Raw genomic sequence first — 21,444 nt, 5'->3', positions numbered from 1 at the left:
GCTGTTGATGATTGTTTTTATTTTTTTGTTTGTTTTTTTTTTTTTGTGTTTTTTATTTTTTGTTGCTTTGGAGGGGGTTTTCTTTGTTTTTTTTTTTTTGTTGCGGTTCGGATTTTTGTTTTGTTTTTTTTTTTGATCGTTGATTTGATTTTTGTTTTTGAATGTGGATTTTTTTGTTTTTGTTTTTGCAATTGCTTTACATTTTACTACTTTTATGTCGCTTTAATTAAATCAGTTTTATCGCGCCCTTCTATGTACAGTAGGATAAAGTGGAATTAGATTTTCATCGAAAAATGGAGCGTATCGAATAGTAGAGGGTCGTTTATGAGAGTTTCTTGTTAACAGTGACTTTCAATAATCGAATAAGGGAGCATATCGAATAGTAGAGGGTCGTTTATGAGAGTTTCTTGTTGACGGTTACTTTCAATAATCGAATAAGGGAGCATATCGAATAGTAGAGGGTCGTTTATGAGAGTTTCTTGTTAACAGTGACTTTCAATAATCGAATAAGGGAGCATATCGAATAGCAGAGGGTCGTTTATGAGAGTTTTTGTTGACAGTGACTTTCAATAATCGAATATGGGAGCATATCGAATAGTAGAGGGCGTTTATGAGTTTCTGTTGACAGTGACTTTCAAAATCGAAAAGGGAGATTCGAATATAGAGGGTCGTTTATGAGAGTTTCTTGTGACAGTGACTTTCAATAATCGAATAAGGGGGCTCATTACATTTATCTTAGAAATGTAAGGGAGGAGCAGGGTGATTAATCTTTAATAGCCCTGCTGTAATCACCTCGCACGTTTGGGGTATTTTGAAATGTTTTCAATGAACCTCGGGACTATTATTCCCAAATCATCCCATTCGAATCAATTTTGCTCCATTGTCCATCCTGGTCCATCGCACAAAATCATCGTGTCTTTTGGGTATTTCCCTCACTTTTTGTCCCATAAAATAAAGAAAGAAACCATGGGACGCACACGTTTTTTCTTGTGTTGGTGGGATAGAGCATGTTGCATTGCACCAACGCGGAAAAAACTTCTCGTGTCCCCAAGCCTTAAAATTCTAGAACGATGCGAATAATAGAAGTTCGAATTAACGGAAATCCACCGTATTTCATATCTTTTCATTTTAAATTTTCGTTACAGGACCATTACTGGGAACAATAAGTTTCATCATTCTTATGTTTTCACCGTTATCGCTTCTCGCTGTTATTTATATCACGTACTACTTTCTTTGGGACTTTGGACGTTTCCGCCCAAGGCGGAAGGCGGAAATTTTTGTTAATTTTAGATCGTGTAATTTTCAAGGCCGTTAAATACTTGCCTTGTGATATTTGTGTAATAAGGTCATAAAACCCCCTTAATTTTTTAAACAGTCTTCAAACCATGCTATTATTAGTACGTATCGAATAGAAGAACATCGTCAACTGTATTTTCATATCTTTTCATTTTAAATTTTCGTTACAGGACCATTATTGGGAACAATAAGTTTCATCATTCTTATGTTTTCACCGTTATCGCTTCTCGCTGTTATTTATATCACGTACTACTTTCTATGGGATTTTGACGTTTCCGCCCGAGGCGGAAGGCGGTTCTCACTTTTACGCCGGCTACCTGTATGGAATTATTTTTGTCAATATTTTCCCATCAAATTGGTCAAAACTGCTGAATTACCTGCCGACCGGTACGTTTTTTTTCTTTCCCAGAGGACACACAACGTTCTTTCAACGTTTATCAAACGTTCATAACGTCCATATAACGTTAGATGGACGTTGAAACAACGTTGTGTGCCAGCTTGGATTCTTACTATAGTTGTCTATATAACGCTAGATGGACGTTGAAATAACGTTGTGTACCAGCTGGGATTCTTTATATAGTTGTCTATATAACGTTAGATGGACGTTGAAACAATGTTGTGCGCCAGCTGGGGTTTTTACTATAGTTGTCTATATAACGTTAGATGGACGTTGAAACAACGTTGTGTGCTAGCTTGGATTCTTACTATACTCTCGGGTACTTAATAGCCGGGGGGATTGGAATAAGCGGGGGGGAGGGGGGTTGGAAAAAATCTCAAAACTTAATAAGCGGAGGGGGGGTTGGAATATAAATGTTCTAGGTGGAAAATTTTCGAAAAATTAATTAGCGGGGGGACGGCTATTAGATACCCGAGAGTCTATATAACGTTAGATGGACGTTGAAATATCGTTGTGTACAATTAGGCTACGTCATATCTTCCTTCGTTTCGAGCGTAAAACTCCTACTCTTAAGGCCTGAAAGCCTGGAGCTGTCTATTGTGTAGACTATCTTACAATATACAGTGAAATAGTTCCACTTTTCTCTGAAACAAAATGAAAGTAATTTATTTTTTTTGCATTACAGTTGAGCCTCCATAATTCGAACCTCTATAACTCGAATATCTTCCTAACTCAAACGAGAATATATTAGTTAACAGTTAACAATACCTCTTAAACCTTACTCTATAACTCGAAATTTCCTTGACTCTAACAAATTTCTCTGTGCGGGTTCGAATTATGGAGACTCCACTATAGTAATCGAATTTACAAATAATATGTCTGGTAAAATTAAAGTCCAGCAAATTAAAAAATAAATCTTTGATGGATTCTTTGTAAGCCTTGAAACAATAATATTATTCTATTTTCTTTGACAGGAATTATATCTTTGGTTATCACCCACATGGAGTGATCAGTAGCGGTGCATTTAGTAGTTTTGCAACCGAAGGTGCAGGATTCTCCAAATTGTTCCCTGGAATCGTTCCTCATCTGATGACACTAAAATGTAAGTGTTTAATTTTGGTATTCATGACGTAATCTTTGATACGGAAACACCTGAGAAACACCGGACTTTTGCCGGGCTTTTGAATTTAAACAATGAAACTGGTGGCAAACGCCTCTAAAATAAATTGAACAGAAAATTTAATTGTATTATAAATTGAACCATTTCGATAAGTGCTACTCCTAAAAACTTTGATTAAAGATGGCGGGTATATCTATGGTACGAATAACAAATATTTTAGTAGGGGGCAAACCAACCTCGTTCTCTGCGTATTATCAGCTTTTTTATGCTTACTGATAGCGCTAGATAATTCTCTGGCGTCAATCAATAACGTAAATAAAGCCTAGGATACACGCGGACGAGGTTGGGGGCAAACCGTTAGCAACCACATGTAATTAGTTCGAAAGTATATAGGATTATAAGACTTTTTTGAGAGGGGGTCCGTGAAGTTCAAAATTTATTTTTCTTTAAAAAATTAAAACATTACAGACTGTTTCACGCCAGAGACGATCATCAGATGTATGAATAAAAAAATTGAACATTAATTCTACTATGTAAAACATATAAGAAATAGTAATTAACAGGCTAGCAAAAACTGACGTTGTAGGCCAAATTCCTAACCCCCAAAATGAGTAAAAATTTGAGAATTTTCAAATGTCGAATTTAACAAAAATGGTCGTTTTCATTTGATGGAGCATGAAATTCTGAGCAAGTCTTATACAGTTGACGCTCTCTAATTCGATCTTCAAGGGGAATTGGATTTTCATCGAATACAAGGGAGCTTATCGAATAAGGGAGTGTCGTTTATGAGAGCTTCTTGTTGACGGGGACTTTAAATTTCATCGAATAAGGGAGCCTATCGAATAGTAGAACGTCGAATTAGAGAGCGTCAACTGTATACTCAAACATACGAAAATAAATGACCATTTAGACCATGTTCACACGTTAAACGATTCCGTTTCGCTCCGAAATGAAATGAAGCTATTGGTTAGAAGTGACCTGAAACTGGAATGTAACTAGAATGTAACTAGCTTTATTTCGTTTCGGAGCAAAACAGAATCGTTACGTGCGAACATGGTCTTAAAGTCTGATATCCTGTGAAATCTGTTAAGTTTTAAGGGCTACTTAGACTACCTAATATATTGGTGATCAATATTCAGTGCCGAGCAACCAGTAATTTTTTCAAATGGTTATTTTGCAAAATGCAAAGTTTTTCTTTTTTAATTTGTCATAATTGTCTTTTAAATCCCCCTTTATTGTTGGAATATTGCAAATTGAGCTGACAATATATCGCGGACACCTTTTCAATATATTGACGGCATTCAGCAATATATTCTCAATATATTACCCGACAATGTTGCCCTTTAGATTAGACTATGCTATAGTCTAATACGAGCTTCATCTAAGAGGAACAAAACGTGAAGACGGGAATTTTTTTCGGGAGCTGTTGTCTTGAACACAGACTCTATCCGCCGCGAAACATATTACGTTTTATAATATACAAACTATGTTATATCATAATATCATGATAATATATTATACGGACGATAGCATCGTCTACCTTTAGACTAAATTGACATCCAACTGACTATTTTGATCTTTGTTTTCTAGTTAACTTTCGATGGCCCTTTCATCGCGACTTTCTTCTCGGTCTTGGCTTAAACGACGTTTCCAAAGAAAGCATTAATCATGTTTGCACCAATCAGGGAACAGGAAACGCAGCCATTATTGTTATTGGAGGAGCAGCCGAATCTTTAGAAGCTTACCCTGGGTCCGCGAAGTTGAAATTGAAAGGACGTAAAGGTTTTGTGAAATTGGCGCTTAAGAATGGGTAAGGCAACAATTTTTTCATCATATATTTAAAATATCATTGGGCTCTTCCAGTTAAAGTCCGTTACAGGGGGGGGGGGGTGGCAAAATGTTTTTTTTGAAATCCCTGGATTTCCAAGACAAAAGCAATTGAAACTCCTGGATTTCCAATACAAAATCAATTTTTTGGTGGAAAAATCTGGAATTTCCGATACTCTTTTCAAATTTTTTTTTTTCGCTCGAAATGTTTTTAATGACATAATCTTTTATGCAGGCAAAAACATTGAAAAACGTTTTCGCCATTTTCGCGCGAAAGTTCAGACCAGCCTTGAAGGAAGTTCTACTTTTTTCTCCCGTTACGTCAATTTCTACCAATGGAATTGCTTCATTTTTCAACCGATCAATAACCTTACAAAAACGTCAAAAAGTTTTCGCTCATGTCGCGTGAAAGTAGAGACCGGTCATTATGGATTGCCATCCTGGATGGCATGAAACTTTGAGTATGAAATTAAATAATTTTCTTTACTCAAACAAGCTTTCATTCTATGTGATTTCACTGAAGACTGCCATCCTGGATGGAATGAAACTTTGAGTATGGAATTAAATCGTTTTCTTTACTCAAACTAATTCTGAAAATTTCAATTACTTTTTATTATAGAGCTGACTTAGTCCCTGTTTACGGTTTTGGTGAAAATGATCTTTTGTGTCAAGCACAACATCCGTGGTTGCGACGGTTACAAGAAATGATTCGCTCCATTAGTGGAATTGCACCTGTCATGTTTTACGGTCGAGGAATTTTTCAATACTCGTTTGGATTGATGCCATTTCGAGTGCCAGTCAATCTTGTCGGTGAGGATTTATTTTTAAAGTGTGTTAATTTTGGCTGGGATTAAAATCATTATCGATTTTAGCCCGAATCCGCTAAATTCATGATATTCATGATATGCACCACTGCAATGACTTCACGAAATTATGCAACTTTTCTGCACCCAATACGTCATTTTTTCTATTGTTCAAAGGCCGGCACAAAGATTTCGAGTAGAAGCGTGATTTCACTACAAACTCTTTTTTTGCAACCGGTATATTTCATGAAATTTTTGGCCGACGTATTATCTCCCCGATTGTAGCCACTGAGACTTTGTTTAAGGTTTTATCTTTACATGAATATTCCCGTTTCATATCAGACACATATTTCATACCAGGGCAGTGTCTGCCTATTGTTATATTATGCTGATATATAAGCAAAAGAAAGTTTTCCTTTTCCTCTTTCTGTCCAATCTTGCTCCACATCCATGTCAATCCCATGTGAAAAAGCTTATAAATTAAAATTGATGAGTAAGCAAACGATATCACTCTTATCTAAAAACAAAACCTTCAAAATGTTCTTTACTTTTTCTTATTTTAGTTGGAGAGCCCATTCCAGTCACCAAGTCCACTGAAATTACTCAAGAAATGATCGATAATTTGCACACCAAATATATTGATGCACTCACTGCGCTGTATGATCAACACAAAAAGAAATATTCGAATCACCCAGATGTTGAATTGTCATTCATGTGACGTCACATTATGGAGTGATTGTTGTTATTATTGTTATTTTTTATATTTAAATATGTAGTTTTTATATTATAGTAGAATCTCTTTATCTCGAATCTCTATTCCTCGAATGTCTCCTTAACTCGAACAAGTTTTATGGAACCTTCTGTTAACAAAGCCGTACAAACCATATTCTAGCCTGTTAGACGAAAACCGCTTTTATATCAAAACAAAAGAAACAATTTGGTTTGTGGGAAGGTACTGGATAACCATACAAACCATTTATGTTCCACGTGCGTGTTCGAGTTATGGAGACTCGAGTTACCTCTATAACTCGAATGTCTCCTTAACTCGAACAAGTTTTCGCGTCCTTTCAGTTAACATTGTTTTATATAAACCTTACTCCATAATTCGAAATTTTCCATAACTCGAACAAATTTGTGTTCCATTATTCGCCTTCGAGTTATGGAGACTGTATTTCGATTACAAGACAAAAGTTTCATTTTTAATTGAGTTAATGATAAATTTGTGGAATTGGTGTGTATTGAACAATGAGACCGAATAATAAAAACAAATTTAAAACATAAGAATAATGCTGAGCCTAAAATGGCTCAAATTTAAGCAAATCAAGACTTAAAATTAGTAAAAATAGACCTAGATACTTAAGTTTTGCCCTAGAAATAAGAACAAGATTAGAACAACACTCTTAAGCTCAAAGAACTGCCGAACGTAATAAAAAATTTACTGTGTTTCTTATTTAAAAAAAATTATTATATTCTAGTTCACTGAAATTCCACTGCCTATGGTTTCTCGCTTTAATTGGTAAACACTTAAGCAGTGATGCATGAATTACTGTATCGCAGCCATCGAGGCTCCAATATCGAGTTTATGTATTTGTGTTTTTCTGCGACGTAGACGGTAAGGTTCTAATTTGTCTACATCCCAACTGACTGAGGAGTCGGTAAATCAGCATTTTTACCGTCCTTAATTTTGCGGGTGCGGGTTATTCCAAACCGACTCAGTCACTTTACCGTTCTCAAAAGTGCAAATACAAAAACTCGGTTGAATCATTTTCACTACAAGAAAAGTGTCAGTCTCAAAATTTATATTGGCAAATCAAAAAGACTGAAACCTTTTTCTCAGACACAAATTTTGAGATTGAACCTTTTGTCAGCGAATCATCAAAGTCCATTTATTGGACCCATGACCTTTCTCGTCGTCGACGACTGTTCTACTTTACTGACCTGACTAAATGTAAATAAAATTTCACTTTTAGTTGAGCCAATGATTCGACATTACTTTTAATTATACTTTTCTCAGGGGAGAAACCACAAACAAGCTATATAGTTGCTTTAGTTTTAATCTAAACATGTGGCATGAGGGGGCTCTTGCTTTATAAACAATCTTGGCAAAACTTTTTGCTATATACCTCGACAGTGCAATGAAAATTTGTGGAGATTGGAGAACAATAGCTCAACGTATCTAATAACAATGTATTTTAATTTATTAATTTATTGGAAGCTAATTTAACCTTTTCGCTCCTAAGGACGTACATATACGTCTTTGATACGTTCCTAAGGACGTATATATACGTTTTTAAAGGTGACCTTTATATTTGATCGGATTACGCCCCAACCGTCAGAGGTACGGTAAAACCGATTAAAAAATCGGAATCAGCGTGAAATTTCCGATAAGAAACAATCGGGGTTTGTTTTGGTATGACGCAACATTTTTCAAAAATAGAAATGGTAGACCAAGCTGTGTTGCGTGATTTTGTGAAACTGGAGGAGGCAGAAAGTTAGCTATGAAAGTAAGGGTTTATAAAAGTGTTTTAGAGTTTTATTTGGCTTTTCAAAAGTATGGAATTGTATTACCTAACTATAAAGAAACCTTCTAAAGAAAAAAGTAAGTGTTTTTATCAATTTTTCAGTTCTCTATAATTTTTTGAAGTTTTGCACCAAAAAATGACTTTTTCGCGACATTGTTTTTTCATATACCTTTTGTCTGGCTTCATAATTTCTGTCCAAAATTGTTTGAAGTACTCAGTTAAACATATTTAGAAAGGGGAAAGGTAGGGCTTTCCAAAAATATAAGGGTTTTTTTCTGAAGTTAATTTTTCAAAAAGTTATAACGGTTATCGTGAAAATTGCATTTTCATCAAAAAATGTTGCGCGCAGACCGCGTAAAAATATAAAAAACAGCGGAGGGGAAAGGTTAATTACCATCGTCAGGAAATTTTATTTTTTTTACTATTATTTTTGTCATTCTGTCATTAAAATTTTTAGTTTTGATAATTTTTTTTTCTTCATTAATTTGCAATTACCATAATACACCAATTTTTGTAAATAATTTATCGACAATGAACCAAAACCTTCTCACCGGACGTCAAATGGACTTTAAAGGGACGTTAAAGTACTGACAAAATTTGTAAACAAACCGTATGCAGCGGAGTACAAAATCAAAACAAATGTCACATGTCAAAATGAAAAATCAAAACAAATATGGCTGATTTTGATTGTTTCAATTGTTTTACAAGTTTGTTTTGGACACGTGATTTTAATTGTTCTCTTTAATGACACGCGGTTCGCGCAATTTTAATACTTTTATGTACCTTTATAAGAAATTTTTCATCCGACACGTTAAAGCTCTGAAGGTGGGGAAAATTTTCAACATCTGGAAGGTTTAGATTACGGAACTTAGCAAGACAAGACGATTTTGCAGCGGGAGGCCTAAAACCCAACCCTCGTTTTCGGGTAATAGGCGGTCTAACCGAAATATTTTTAGGTTTAAGCCCAAGGGTAATCGAACCCGACTGTCGTCGCCACATCACAGGACAACTACTAAACCTCTCCGATGGGAGATTGGCTCGCTCCTTTAGAGCTTCAGCGTAGGCGGGCGCCAATCCGCCATCGGAATATTAGATAAATTTTAAAGCGCACAATGACGCGATTGAATCTTTCGCAAAGTACAGTTGTCACCAGTGCGGTATATGTGCGAAAGCTCTTTTGCACTGGTGGAAATCACGCTTAAGGAAAGTAGTTCAGGCCAAGTACACTTTTCACTATACATTCAGTAATTCAATTTGTATATAAATTAATTTGACATTTTATAACTTATATAAACAACGACTCGGGTATTATAATGGTTCTCTTAAATTTCGGGTATTATGGGTATATTCTTGACTCCAAGGGGTGAATCACTCAAAAGAAAAGTCGGAAGTTCTTTCTAATTGGTGGATTTTTTAACTCGGGTTTTTTTCGTGCCTTTAACTTTTCGAGAAAACGAAACCGAGTTAAAAAAACACCAAATAACAAGAAAAGTTTAAAGCTAAAAAAAAAGTCGAGTTATCATTTTTGTGATGGCATCATAATGACGTCGCAAAACTAGAATTATGACGTAAGATGCGAAATAACTCAGAAAAAGATAACTCGGGAATTCCAGGCCCCTTACTCAACTGGATTGTCTTATTTTGATTTTGAATTGACAATAGATGTTTTTTTTATATAGAATATAAAATGTAATTACGTAACGTTTCGTGACCAAAAATATAGACGACCCTATATCGTCTACATAAGATCACTAAAAAAGGGAATAGTTTAAGAGGCGTGATAAATTCGGGCGGTGGTGTTTACAGCTGTTCCAAACTTTACCGCCTCTTTTTCCCCGTAAACCGCCCTGGCACTCTGGTTATACGGTTATATATTTTCCCGCGGTTACTGACCCTCTAAAAAACAGACGATATAGCATCGTCTACCAAAAATATTGAGAGCATTTAAAGGCTTTCCATTATTGAACTCTTGATGTTTTTCTATTTTTCTCTCGTTTCAGAATTTACATGAAAAAGAAAAGATGAAATATTGTGTGACATGTATGCAATGAGGATTTTGTTTTGAATAATTTTTGTATTTCCTTGTATTTCCTTTGTGGAGAGGACATACACATATCGTTGGTTTTGAAATTGACAAAGAAAAATTGAGGAAATTTATATTTTTGGATCGAAAATTTATCGAAACCATTTTGTTGTTGTTGTTGTTGTTGTTGTATATTTATGTGAAATTAATGAAGTAACAAATTTTGGAATCGCTGGAGAAATTCATTCATAACTGGTGATCATTAAATTAGATTCAATTATTACTGAAGACTTTGCTATTGGTTTTCATATTATTGCAAAAAATTGACGGAAATTTTTGGATTGTTGATACGCGCAAACAATTTATACCTTCCGAAGATTTTGAAATTTAATTTACGAATTTATACTTTAGCGATACATTGTTGATTTTGAACAAATTGACGGAAAAATTCTGATGCCGGGTTGCTATTGATCATCATAATTGAATAAACTATTTTTGAGTAAACATTTAATAGAAAATCAAATCAATACTTGAAGCAATCTGTTTGGTGCCCGATATATGGTTCATGTCATTACATGAGATAAATTTTGAGTATAAATTTGACTGAGATAAAGTAAGTTTTACTTTAAACAGAAATTTTGCTAATTATTCAAATCAACAATCTGGTTTGAAAAGTCTCCAAAACAGGAGAATCTTTATTGATCGAAATTGACAAGATTGACAAAAAATTTTCAGTAGAGATAATATATCAGGACACAGAATTAGTGAGCAAAATAATTCTATTTATTGAACGTTATTTTTGATGCAAAGTATACCAGTTTGATACAAACAACCCTTAACGCAAACAAATTCGCAGAAAAATAACGACTTTAATTAAGCAGTTTGGAACTTCGATTTATTGGACAGTTTTGAAATAAAGTACACAAAGTTTGATACAAACAACCATTAACGCAAACAAATTCGCAGAAAAATAACGTCTTTAATTAAGCAGTTTGGAACCTTGATTTATTGGACAATTTTGAAACAAAGTACCACAAAATTTGATACAAACAACCATTAACGCAAACAAATTCGCAGAAAAATAACGACTTTAATTAAGCAGTTTGGAACCTTGATTTATTGGACAATTTTGAAACAAAGTACATAAAATTTTAAAGAAACAACCCTTAACGCAAACAAATTCGGGAGAAAAATAACGACTTTATTAAAGCAGTTTGGAACCTTGACTTATTGGACAATTTTGAAATAAAGTACACAAAATTTGATACAAACAACTATTAATGCAAACAAATCTGGGAGAAAAAAATGACAATTTTAATCAAGCAGTTTGGAACATTTCTTGGTATTTCTACCACTGTTGCTGGTTATGAATGGTTCAAATGGAATTATGCTGAAGCTTCGAACGAAACAATGACTGAAATTCATGACGATTGTCCAGAGAAGAATGAGGTATTATTTTAGGTTTATTTTATAAGAACAATTTTATGAGAATAATGAGCCTAAAACTTGCCAAAAAATAAGAACATTTCTGAGCCTGAATTTTACTCAATTTCAAGCAATTTAAAGATCAAAGTTGTAAAAATTGGGTAAAACAGCTTAGAATACCTTAATTAAGAACAGGATAAGAACAATTAGTACCAAAAAAATAGAACAGCCAAACCTCATTAAAAACTTACTGGTTCTTATTATGAAAATGATGTGCACCTGCCAACCACTGACCTTTATACTGGCTTTTACAAACCCTGGATAAAGCTATTTCGGCCATCTTTGATTTGAATTTATAGAAAAGTGGTAACCTAATGGTAGCACCAATCGACGTTTCTCAATTTATGATTTGATAAAATTTTCCGTCGGAGAATATCTTTACCAACAACTGTAGTGGTTCTAATCTGGTTCTATGTAGTGGTTCTGTAGTGGTTCCGCTACCACCAGGGTATATAAAGGTCAGTGCTACACCAACCCTTTAAACCTTCAGAAGTTTGGGCTCGAGTTTACAAGGAATATCGGAAGGAATAGTGAAAGGGACTTGAGTTTTTTGTTAACACATATTAGGCTATTCCAGAAAAAATTTCTACCCCCGATGTTGAGGGAGGTCCTTTTTAAAAAAGGCGACCCCCCTGGATTTTTTTCCAATTTTTCAGGACCCCCTTGGATTTTTTTCTCCCATTTTTTAGACCGCCCTGGATTTTCGACCTTGTTATACTGACCAACCTGGATTTTTTATTTTACAGACCATCATGGACGTCACAGCAACATAGGGGGTACAGACTATTTCTGGAATAGCCCATTTGTACATATCTCTGGGGATGGTTAGGCAAAAAGGGTCCTTTTTTGTACCCTCGAAAGTCTCTCAAAGGGCTACAAAAACGATAAATAAGCAATTGAGTCTCTGAAAGGGTCAAAAATCTACTCTCTCAAAGGATCATAAATACTCGTAATTTCAAAGGGTCGTAACAAAAGTCAAAAAAGAGGCAGTCTTTTGAAATTAATTCAGACAGGGTCGATTCTTGGCTCGGATGTACCCCCTCACCTCGCTTCATGTACATATCTTATCATTATTCAGGTCAATCTTGATTTCGCAAATCTCGGTAAAATCCAACCACCAAATGTTAACAAAAGAAAACAAAATGGCAATTCTACAGACCAGACGAGTCTGCATAATCATAAAGATTTCACGGACCACGTGATCACATACGGTCGACAATACAAACACGTGGTTCCAAAACTCTTTCGTGTTTTACAACAAATCAAAGAAGAAACTGGAAGTCCTGGTAAGCTATTAATTTAATGGGGTGATTTGTCATGGGAATTAAATTTGCGCGGTTGAGCTTGTCCGCGAAATTTCAACTTGGTTTCTCGGATGCCATTATCGGGAGACAATCTTTTATAATTTTGTACCTTTTTGCTGCTAAATTATATTATATTATACTGGTTGCTGAAATACGCAGTATGTGAAATTTTGGGGGTGGGGGGGGGGTCACAGTCGATCTGAAAATTAGGGTCTCAAAATTAGACTCTGCTATAATAGTGCAGAGAAAATTTTACCAAATTTGAGGAAAATTAATTATCAATTTAGAGCACCATAATACCTTTCCTTCGTTTTTCTCATTTTCTACATCCTGAAAGTGCATTTTCTCTCATTTCAACTCTTTACAGTTAACTATGGGAACCCTAAAGATTTACCCATAGGGATTGCTTACCTTGAGTGCCCCCCCCCCTATTCTCACAAACCCCGGTGGGATTTTATAAGCCACTGGAGGTAAGAATAACGCGGACCAAAACTCGATTGGGATTGATTTTCTCATATTTTTTACGGCTTCCATTGTTTTCTAGCCAGAAAATTCAGTGGGGATGGAAAAAATAGCACAATATTTTTCAGTGAGGATTTGCTTGTCTGGTTATTTTCAGCGAGGACAAAAATTAGAGTATAATTTTCCCTTGGGGACGATATTTTTGCCAATTTTTCCAGTGGGAAGGGTTCCCAGTGGGTCTGTGAGAAGGAGGTGTGTATATCATTGAAAACAACACGAAGGGGGTCTCGTGTACATCTTGAGTGCCCCCGGTGTGTGTATTGAAACTGTAAAGTTAATTCGTTTTTGTATTCATTTGTGCCATCATCCGGAATCCTATTAAGAGCGGTTTCCACGTGTTAGGACCTGTTTGGAGGTTAGTTAATATCCAGCGAGATAAAATCTCGATTACGTAAGATTGGGCGGTTCAAGTTATAGTCTGTTACCCCCTGTGGACGACATGGATTTTCCGTAACAAGTTACTTTTGAAAAACTTCAGGATTTTTTATGGGAAAATCTTGGGTTTTCTGATACTTGGCAGGAAAGAAAGAGCAAATTTTATGGATTTTCGGATACATATGACTGAAGAAAAATCCTGCATTTTCCGAAGCCGTTTTCAAATTTCTCAGGATTTCCAAGTGAAAAGGAAATCCAAAAGACCCTGTTGTCCACAGTGGAGTAATGGTTTTTTTCTGGAACTGCCCATTATAGTTCATAACGGGAAAGATTATGAAGTTTGGAATCTAATTATAGACTTTTCAAAAAGACAGTTGCGCTAATCACATCGCCCCATGTTCTACGGTCCTATTTGGGAAAACACTTGAAAATGACCTGAACCAGCTGATTGGCTCGAGAGAGGTAAAAAAGGCACACTTAAAGTGAATCGAACCTAATTGTCAACATTCCAGGTATTTCTTTCGCCATTTCACGTGATGGTGACGTCATCATGAAAGGAGGCATCGGATTGGCTGACGTCGAAAACAATCTACCAATGACAAGCCAAACCATTTTAAGAATTGCAAGCATCAGCAAAAGTTTGACTTCCATCGCTGTTGGTGAGATTTTGTTTTTTCTTCTTACTAGTAAGATTTATTGAGAGATGAATTGGGCTATTCCAGAAAAAATACGTACCCCTATGTTTAGGAGGTCATTTTTGGGAAAGCTGATCCCCTGAATTTTTTTTTCAACTTTTCAGGACACTCTTGGATTTTTTTTTCTAATTTTTTGGACCACCCTGAATTATCGACCTCTTTTTTCTGCCCACCCTGGATTATCGAGCTTATTTTACTGACCACCCAGGATTTTCAACTTCAATAAATTGACCTTCCTCTTCCTCTTCCTCGAAGAGCGTGATTTAATCCAACGAAATGGCGCTTCAGACCAAAAACGCTTAATAAGCAAATAGTCCATAAATTAATCATGTCAGAGGGTGGAAAAATAAGGGCGGCGGGCCCATTTGGATCATCACCAATGACTTTTAAGTTCGAGAAAAGTTTTTTTTTATATCAACAATACATCATCCAAAATTTCATATGTTCTTAAGTTTTGAGCTTTAAGCCTATAAATGTTCTTAACTTTTAAAATGTACGTTAAAATGGGTCATTCTTCATATAAATTTTTATTTTAAACAATATTTCCACCACCTTATTGAAGGTCTTTATCCGATTTACAAACGTTCAGTTTGAGATCATTGTTTTGTAGTCATATGACATCAATGCAATGACTTCAATCTGATGTGCGAGAGCATTGGTTTCCAGAACCTAGACGTCACATACTGACCATCGTCTAGATTTAGACCATTTTCACCATGTGGCGCCGTCTCACGGAGCTGGATCTCCAATGCTTCTCGCACCTTCCTATCAAATTTATTTTCCTCTCTTTTAAGGAGCGATACATCATCCCATGTTCTTAACTTGTTCTTAATGTTTTGGCCATCGAACATGCTTGTAAATCCATTATCCAAATGAAATTGGCCGAACTATTTCAAATGGAATAATAATACTTCTTATAATTATTTTTAGGCAAGTTACTAGAGGAAGACAGGATCAACCTTGAAACCCCAATCCAAACATATTTGAAAGATTTCCCTGTCAAAAAATTCCATAACAAGGCCTTTAACATTACAACCAAACAACTCTTATCACATACAAGTGGGATCAGAGGATATTTTCAGGACCCGAATAAACAAAGTAAGTCATTATTTTGCCTGTCAAAAAGTTTCATAACAAGGCCTTCAACATAACAACCAAACATCTCTTATCACATACAAGTGGAATCAGAGGATATTTTCAGGACCCGAATAAACAAAGTAAGTCATTATTTTGCCTGTCAAAAAGTTTCATAACAAGGCCTTCAACATTACAACCAAACAACTCTTATCACACACAAGTGGAATCAGAGGATATTTTCAGGACCCGAATAAACAAAGTAAGTCATTATTTTGCCTGTCAAAAAGTTTCATAATAAGGCCTTCAACATTACAACCAAACAACTCTTATCACACACAAGTGGAATCAGAGGATATTTTCAGGACCCGAATAAACAAAGTAAGTCATTGTTTCCCTGTCAAAGAATTCCATAATAAGGCCTTCAACATTACAACCAAACATCTCTTATCACACACAAGTGGGATCAGAGGATATTTTCAGGACCCGAATAAACAGAGTAAGTCATTATTTTTGCCGTCAATAGGGTTAACTTTCGTAAAGCAGAGATGGATTTCATTTCTCTAGGCCACTCTCAGGTTTAGTTAAGGAATGTCCAAAATCTTTCAAGGCTCTTAAATTATTCACTTTCTTAGTCATCTTGTGCAGACGATTTGATGCCTTATTACCCGAATATTACTAGGCAAGTATTCAACGGCCTTGAAATTAACATGCAAAAAATTCACATGAATTTTATTTGAATTTTCAAGGACACCAATGTTGGTTTTAATTAAGGGGGTTTTTATTAACACGAAATTTTTCAGGACCCGAATAAACAGAGTAAGTCATTGTTTTGCTGTCAATAGGGGTAACTTTCACAATGAAGGGATTCAGATTCTTGTCCTAAAGATTATTAAATTTAAAAGTCCTAAAATGCTGCATGGTTTTGATGAAAGTTGCCGTACTCTTATAAAAGAGACCTCAATAATTTGCCGGCATAAAAATTTGACACTTGACACTGCCATGGGTTTTTTCGGTTCCTGGAAGCCTTAATCAGTTAAACCAAAGTACTTGGTCAAATAAATGATCTTCCGTTAGAAATAAATCATCGGCACTTTAGGCCTACTTTTGATGGGTGCCTTGTCCTTAAGGACCGAAAGGCACCCTATTTCAGTTTTTTCAAAACTGCATGAACTTTTTCCATATAAACGTTGGGCTCAAATGATAACCCTATTCATGATGTAATCATGGATTAGCCCTGTCAGATACAAAATACTTTAACCTCGAAAAATTTAATGAAAACCTTAAAAAAATCATATATATATTTTACTGAGATAAAGATTTCAACTTTAAATTTAAAAAAATGATATGATTATATGGAAAAGTTCATAAAGTTTTGAGGTATTTTTTTAGTTTACTATCCCTCTAACGGACTAGAATTGTCTAATGTATTCCGCGTTTTCTTTTTCAGAAGAAGACAAAAAAGACGAAAAGGTCAGCGAGAAAGACAAAATCAAAGCCGATATTTTGCTTCAAAAATATGGCAAAGAAGCGAATACGAAATGGGATGAAAATTTAATTATGAGACATTCCAAAAGTGTTCAGGATGGGCTCGAGTTATTCATCAATGATCCTTTGATTTATCAGCCTGGAACCGATTATGAATACTCCTCCTTAGCGTACAGTCTAGTGAGTAGAATAATTGAAGAAACTTCTGGTCAAGATTACGTAACATATATGAAAGATGTTTGCAGAAGACTGGGAATGAAAAACACGTGCGTTGATTTGAATAACCCGATTATTCCGAATCGGGGAAGGTGAGTTTATCTTGCGGGTTAAGATATTGAAATAACGTTCTTAGTCTATTAGTAATAATTTCTTATCTTTATATTAATACTCTCGGGTACTATCGGGGTATCGGTACCGGGGGGCCGGGGGGTTGGAATAAGCGGGGAGGGGGAGTTGAAAAAAAAGGAGAATTAGGACAAAAAAGGGAACTTTTAAAAACATTTTCCCAAAAATTAATAAGCGGGGGGGGTTGGAATAAGAATGTCCTTAGTGGAAAATTTTCGAAAAATTAATTAGCGGGGGGGGCGGCTATTAGGTACCCGAGAGTAGCCGTAGTCTTTATGGGGTTGGTCTAGAAAGCCAGGTAGCCAATTGGGCTAGGTTGTTTTTCTTTTCCTCTTTCTAACCAATCTTGCTCTACATTCGTGTCAATTTAATATGAAAAACCTTGTAGATTAAAATTGATGAACAAGCAAACGATTTCGACTTATTTAAGAGGGCTTTGGGGACACAAGAAGTTTTTTTTGTGTCGGTGCAATGCAACATGCTCCATCCCACCAACCTGAAACAAATCAATTTTTCTCCATTGTCCCAGCGACAAAATCAGCGAGTCTTTTGGATTTTTCCCTCACTTTTTGTCCCATGAAATAAAGGAAGAAACCATGGGACGCTCACTTTTTTTCTTGTGTTGGTGGGATAGAGCATGTTGCGTGTCCCCAAGCCTTGTTTGATTTTTTTAAACACTATTTTAGATATTATGACCGTGCGAAGAATACGCATCGTTTGATGAATGTACCGTATGTGGATAATTCTTATAAGTGGTCCGGTGGTGGCTTTCTTTCGAACGTGGATGATCTCATCTTGTTTGGGAATGAAATGCTAAAGTGTCATTCGCCCGATAAAGGTACAATTGCACTTTATTATGCAAACTTCAAAGGCCATTTCACAGTCGGAATAGATCATGGGTAATCAGGACTGATTGCGCCCCGACAACGGTTTAGAATCGAATTTTTAACCTTTCTCAGGCAAGAAAAAGTTGAGCCTTAAGATATGCGCCGTATTCTTTACGTCGGATTGAATCTTCCGATTCCTTTGTTTTCAAATGATATCTTTTTCGAAATTTAGGTGTAAATTTTAGTTTCAATATGTCATTTGTGTATAAACCAGGCTGACCACGCTAAACCGCGCAACTTTTATAGGATTTGGTAGGCTTCAAATCCTACCAAGAAGATTCCCTTCGGGCTTATACTTCATTGGTCGTTGCACTCAAAATAATTTATGAAAAGGCCTATTGAAAAGTATGGCGTTGTTTATGTGAGCCTTCTTTGTTGAAGGTGACTTTCAATATTACCGTACAGAGCAAAGTAGACAACGACATGTCGCCTTTGGTGACGACCCGCATGGGCAGCCCCGCTAATATTCTCGCTAATGATGGTAAATAAGAAATTTTACCGTCCTTGATTTTGCGGGTCAGAACTGCGGGATATTCCATATCGCTTTTGTCACTCCGCCCTCCTTAAAAATGTAAATACATAAACTTGCTATTTATCGAATAATGAAGTGTATATATAGAATAATAGAATGTCGAATTAGAGCTAAATGAATGAAGAAGCACTATATTAAATTCTGGGGGAGGGGTGTTTAAGGCTCAATATCAGTGATGGTGCATTGTAAGAAAGTGAAAAGTATAAGAAAAAGGTTTTTTTCCCGGCAAAATTCAGACTTTTATTAAACTGGACACACTTTCACGGGTAATGTGTATGTAGTTAAGTTAGCCTATCTACACTTTTTTTCACAAAAACATCCAAAACTTTTGAACCCTTTCTGATTTTTGCCTTTCTGATTACCCAATTTCCTAAGAAAATTGAATCCTCCAAATGTTCTTAAGTTGTACTTAATATTTTGGCCATCGAAGTCTTATGTTCTTATATAGTTTCAGAAGCATCCGGTAACAATATTTTTTGAATACCTGCTGTTCAACCATAGTTGACCTAGATTTTTGGATATGTTGTTCTGAATGTATGTGTTGTTCCTTGAAAATGCCAAACTAACGGTCGAACCCCTTTTTTCAGATACAATGTAATTGTTGCTCAGCTAAAAACTACTTCCTTATCTTAGAATGTAGAAAAAGTTGAAGTTCTGTCTCCCCTCTGCCATTTTGCTGTTACACCAATATCCATACTTTCACCTAATAATTTACTAATTGCTTTTTTTGCTGTCTTTAAACCCTTGAAGATTTGCCTGACCTAGAAAATACCAAGTGTTGTTCACTAATAACGTCATCATCTAAAACTTATTGCTGCTTACTGTTGATGTCCATCATCGGTGTCCATCTAAAGAATTATCTGCTGTTCATGGATGATCTCTTCTCCTGTAAAAAAATAGCAGATAATTTGCACTTACATAAAAAACCTGTAAACTGGTAAATAACAACAGATATTTCCTAAAAATGGCTTGTCGGATGTCGGATGCTTCTTTAGTTTGTGCTCATAAAAAACTTGAGTGTAGTGTGCAGAGAAATATGATGTCGTAGTGTAGTGGTAGAGCATCCGGTTACGATTCACAAGGTTGTGGCTTCAAACCACAGCCTGGTCATATCAAAGATTTCCAAAATGGTACTCGATGCCTCTCTCTGCTTGATGCTCAGTAATTAAGAGAAGGATCAAGGCTAAGTGGAGCAATCCAGGGAGAAATAGCGACGCCCTCCCCCTACCTTCGGGTAGATAGCTATCGAATGAGGAGCCTTCGGGTCGCCTCCGACTGCGGTCTCGCAGACTTACTTATGATGCCTATGTTCACTTTTTACCAAAGGGATTCTAAAGCCTTCAACTATTGAAACATTGTGGCATCCAGTCACTGAAACGTCCACAAAGAAAAGTCAATACGCTCTTGGATGGCAAATTCCTTCGATCGTTGACCGTGAAATTGGGAATAATGCAGTCTATCATACAGGTATAGTTATTTAAGTTGTTATACACATTACATCTATCCGCAGACACGTGTTTCGTTCATCCAGGGACTCATCAGTGCGGCTAAGCGAGCGTAGGCTGTTGTCACCAGAGATAAGTTGTATTATATAAGTTTTATTCTCCTGTTTGTTTGTGTTTTGACCCCTCTAAAAACTATTAGCTAGAACTAGAAGCTTTTTCACATTGAATTAACACGGATGTGGAGCAAAATTGGTCAGAAAGTGGAAAGAAAAATATTTTTTGCTTATATCAGCACGGTATAACAATAGGGAGACACCGTCCTGATATGAAATATACGGGAATGCTTATGTAAATAAAAAACCTTTAATGAACATGTATGTGTGACATACAATGTAATTAACGATGTCATTATTTTTCACTACAGGTGGAGCAATAGGGGTCAGTAGCGTTTTCTACATTGTGCCTTCAAAGAAGAATGTCACAGGAAACCCCCAAGAAGAATCGAATCATAAGGAAAACCCCAAAAAGGAATGGAATATCACAGGAAACCCCAAAGAAAAATGTAATCAAAAGGAAAACCCAAAGGCACAGTCATTGCTTTGATAGTCAACATGCAAAGTATTGGGCTGACCAAAACGGCTGAAAAGTTGAATGATATTTTGGATCAAGAACTATAGACTAAAAATTACTTTTTGTCTAACAGTGGAAACCCCTATAACTAAACAATTTAGTTTTCATTCTTCATTCTTCAATCTGAAATAAAGAAAAATACCATCAGTGAAGCCCCTTGTAAGATTCAAACCACTTTTCTACTAGCAGAGCGATTAGTGGCATAGAAATTCTAAAACTTTGATGGCTTCTCTATGTCATTTTACGACATTTCGGCATGTCCCTGCGCTTAGGACGAGGTTTCCAGCGCAACTAACAAAAGAGAAGTATATTTTCTATGGCGCTAGTAGCACTTTTCTATTGTTAGTTGATATCTACTAATAAGAGGTTATACACTAAACGTGAGCAATGTTGGTAAAATACTGACCGGTCTGTAAAATACCAACAATGCAGGTGACGGGAATTTTATACATGATCAACATCCCCTGTATCAACATATATCAGAGGGGATGCGCCAGCCTAAGGAACAATGGGGAACGCGATGGGGAACCCTGAAAAAGCGCTTTTTTTGATAAGAACCAGTAAAATTTTGCTGAGGCTCGGCTGTTCTTATTTTTTTGACACTCTGAGCCTCAAATTGTTCTTATCCTGTCCTTATTTATAGGGTGTAATTGAAGTATTTTAGGCGTTTTACC

At 35.9% G+C, this 21,444-nt stretch overlaps 2 protein-coding genes across 3 annotated transcripts in view; both read left to right on the top strand.

The window, feature by feature from the left end:
• The window catches only part of LOC136812846 (2-acylglycerol O-acyltransferase 1-like), an 81,570-nt gene extending 75,332 nt beyond the window's left edge, over window positions 1-6,238 (top strand). For both annotated transcript variants that reach the window (XM_067069372.1, XM_067069371.1), the window contains exons 3-7: window positions 1,467-1,683; window positions 2,668-2,795; window positions 4,404-4,623; window positions 5,260-5,450; window positions 6,007-6,238. In XM_067069372.1, the coding sequence (XP_066925473.1) occupies window positions 1,467-1,683; window positions 2,668-2,795; window positions 4,404-4,623; window positions 5,260-5,450; window positions 6,007-6,161 (911 nt within the window). In that variant the 3' untranslated portion in view covers window positions 6,162-6,238. The remainder of the gene's footprint in view (window positions 1-1,466; window positions 1,684-2,667; window positions 2,796-4,403; window positions 4,624-5,259; window positions 5,451-6,006) is intronic.
• A 4,963-nt stretch (window positions 6,239-11,201) lies between these two features.
• On the top strand, window positions 11,202-20,904 carry LOC136812828 (serine beta-lactamase-like protein LACTB, mitochondrial). Its single transcript, XM_067069351.1, has 7 exons — window positions 11,202-11,437; window positions 12,552-12,759; window positions 14,187-14,333; window positions 15,300-15,467; window positions 16,894-17,239; window positions 17,963-18,114; window positions 20,714-20,904. Exons 1-7 carry the CDS (start codon window positions 11,294-11,296, stop codon window positions 20,815-20,817), a joined length of 1,269 nt encoding a protein of 422 aa, XP_066925452.1. The 5' UTR covers window positions 11,202-11,293; the 3' UTR covers window positions 20,818-20,904.
• Window positions 20,905-21,444: the final 540 nt, after the last annotated feature.

The sequence above is a fragment of the Clytia hemisphaerica genome, unplaced genomic scaffold (assembly GCF_902728285.1).
Source record: "Clytia hemisphaerica strain Z4C2 unplaced genomic scaffold, Clytia hemisphaerica genome assembly, whole genome shotgun sequence".
Lineage (NCBI taxonomy): Eukaryota > Metazoa > Cnidaria > Hydrozoa > Leptothecata > Clytiidae > Clytia > Clytia hemisphaerica.
Note: the sequence above shows the minus strand (reverse complement) of the source record. Positions and strands in the feature narration are given on the sequence as shown.

Excerpts from the sequence above, each read along its gene's own strand:
- LOC136812828 (XM_067069351.1), top strand. The coding sequence starts at position 11,294 with ATGACAATTTTAATCAAGCAGTTTGGAACATTTCTTGGTATTTCTACC. Across the intron at positions 14,334-15,299 it reads TTTGACTTCCATCGCTGTTG|GCAAGTTACTAGAGGAAGAC; the intron begins GTGAGATTTTGT and ends AATTATTTTTAG. Across the intron at positions 17,240-17,962 it reads ATTATTCCGAATCGGGGAAG|ATATTATGACCGTGCGAAGA; the intron begins GTGAGTTTATCT and ends ACACTATTTTAG.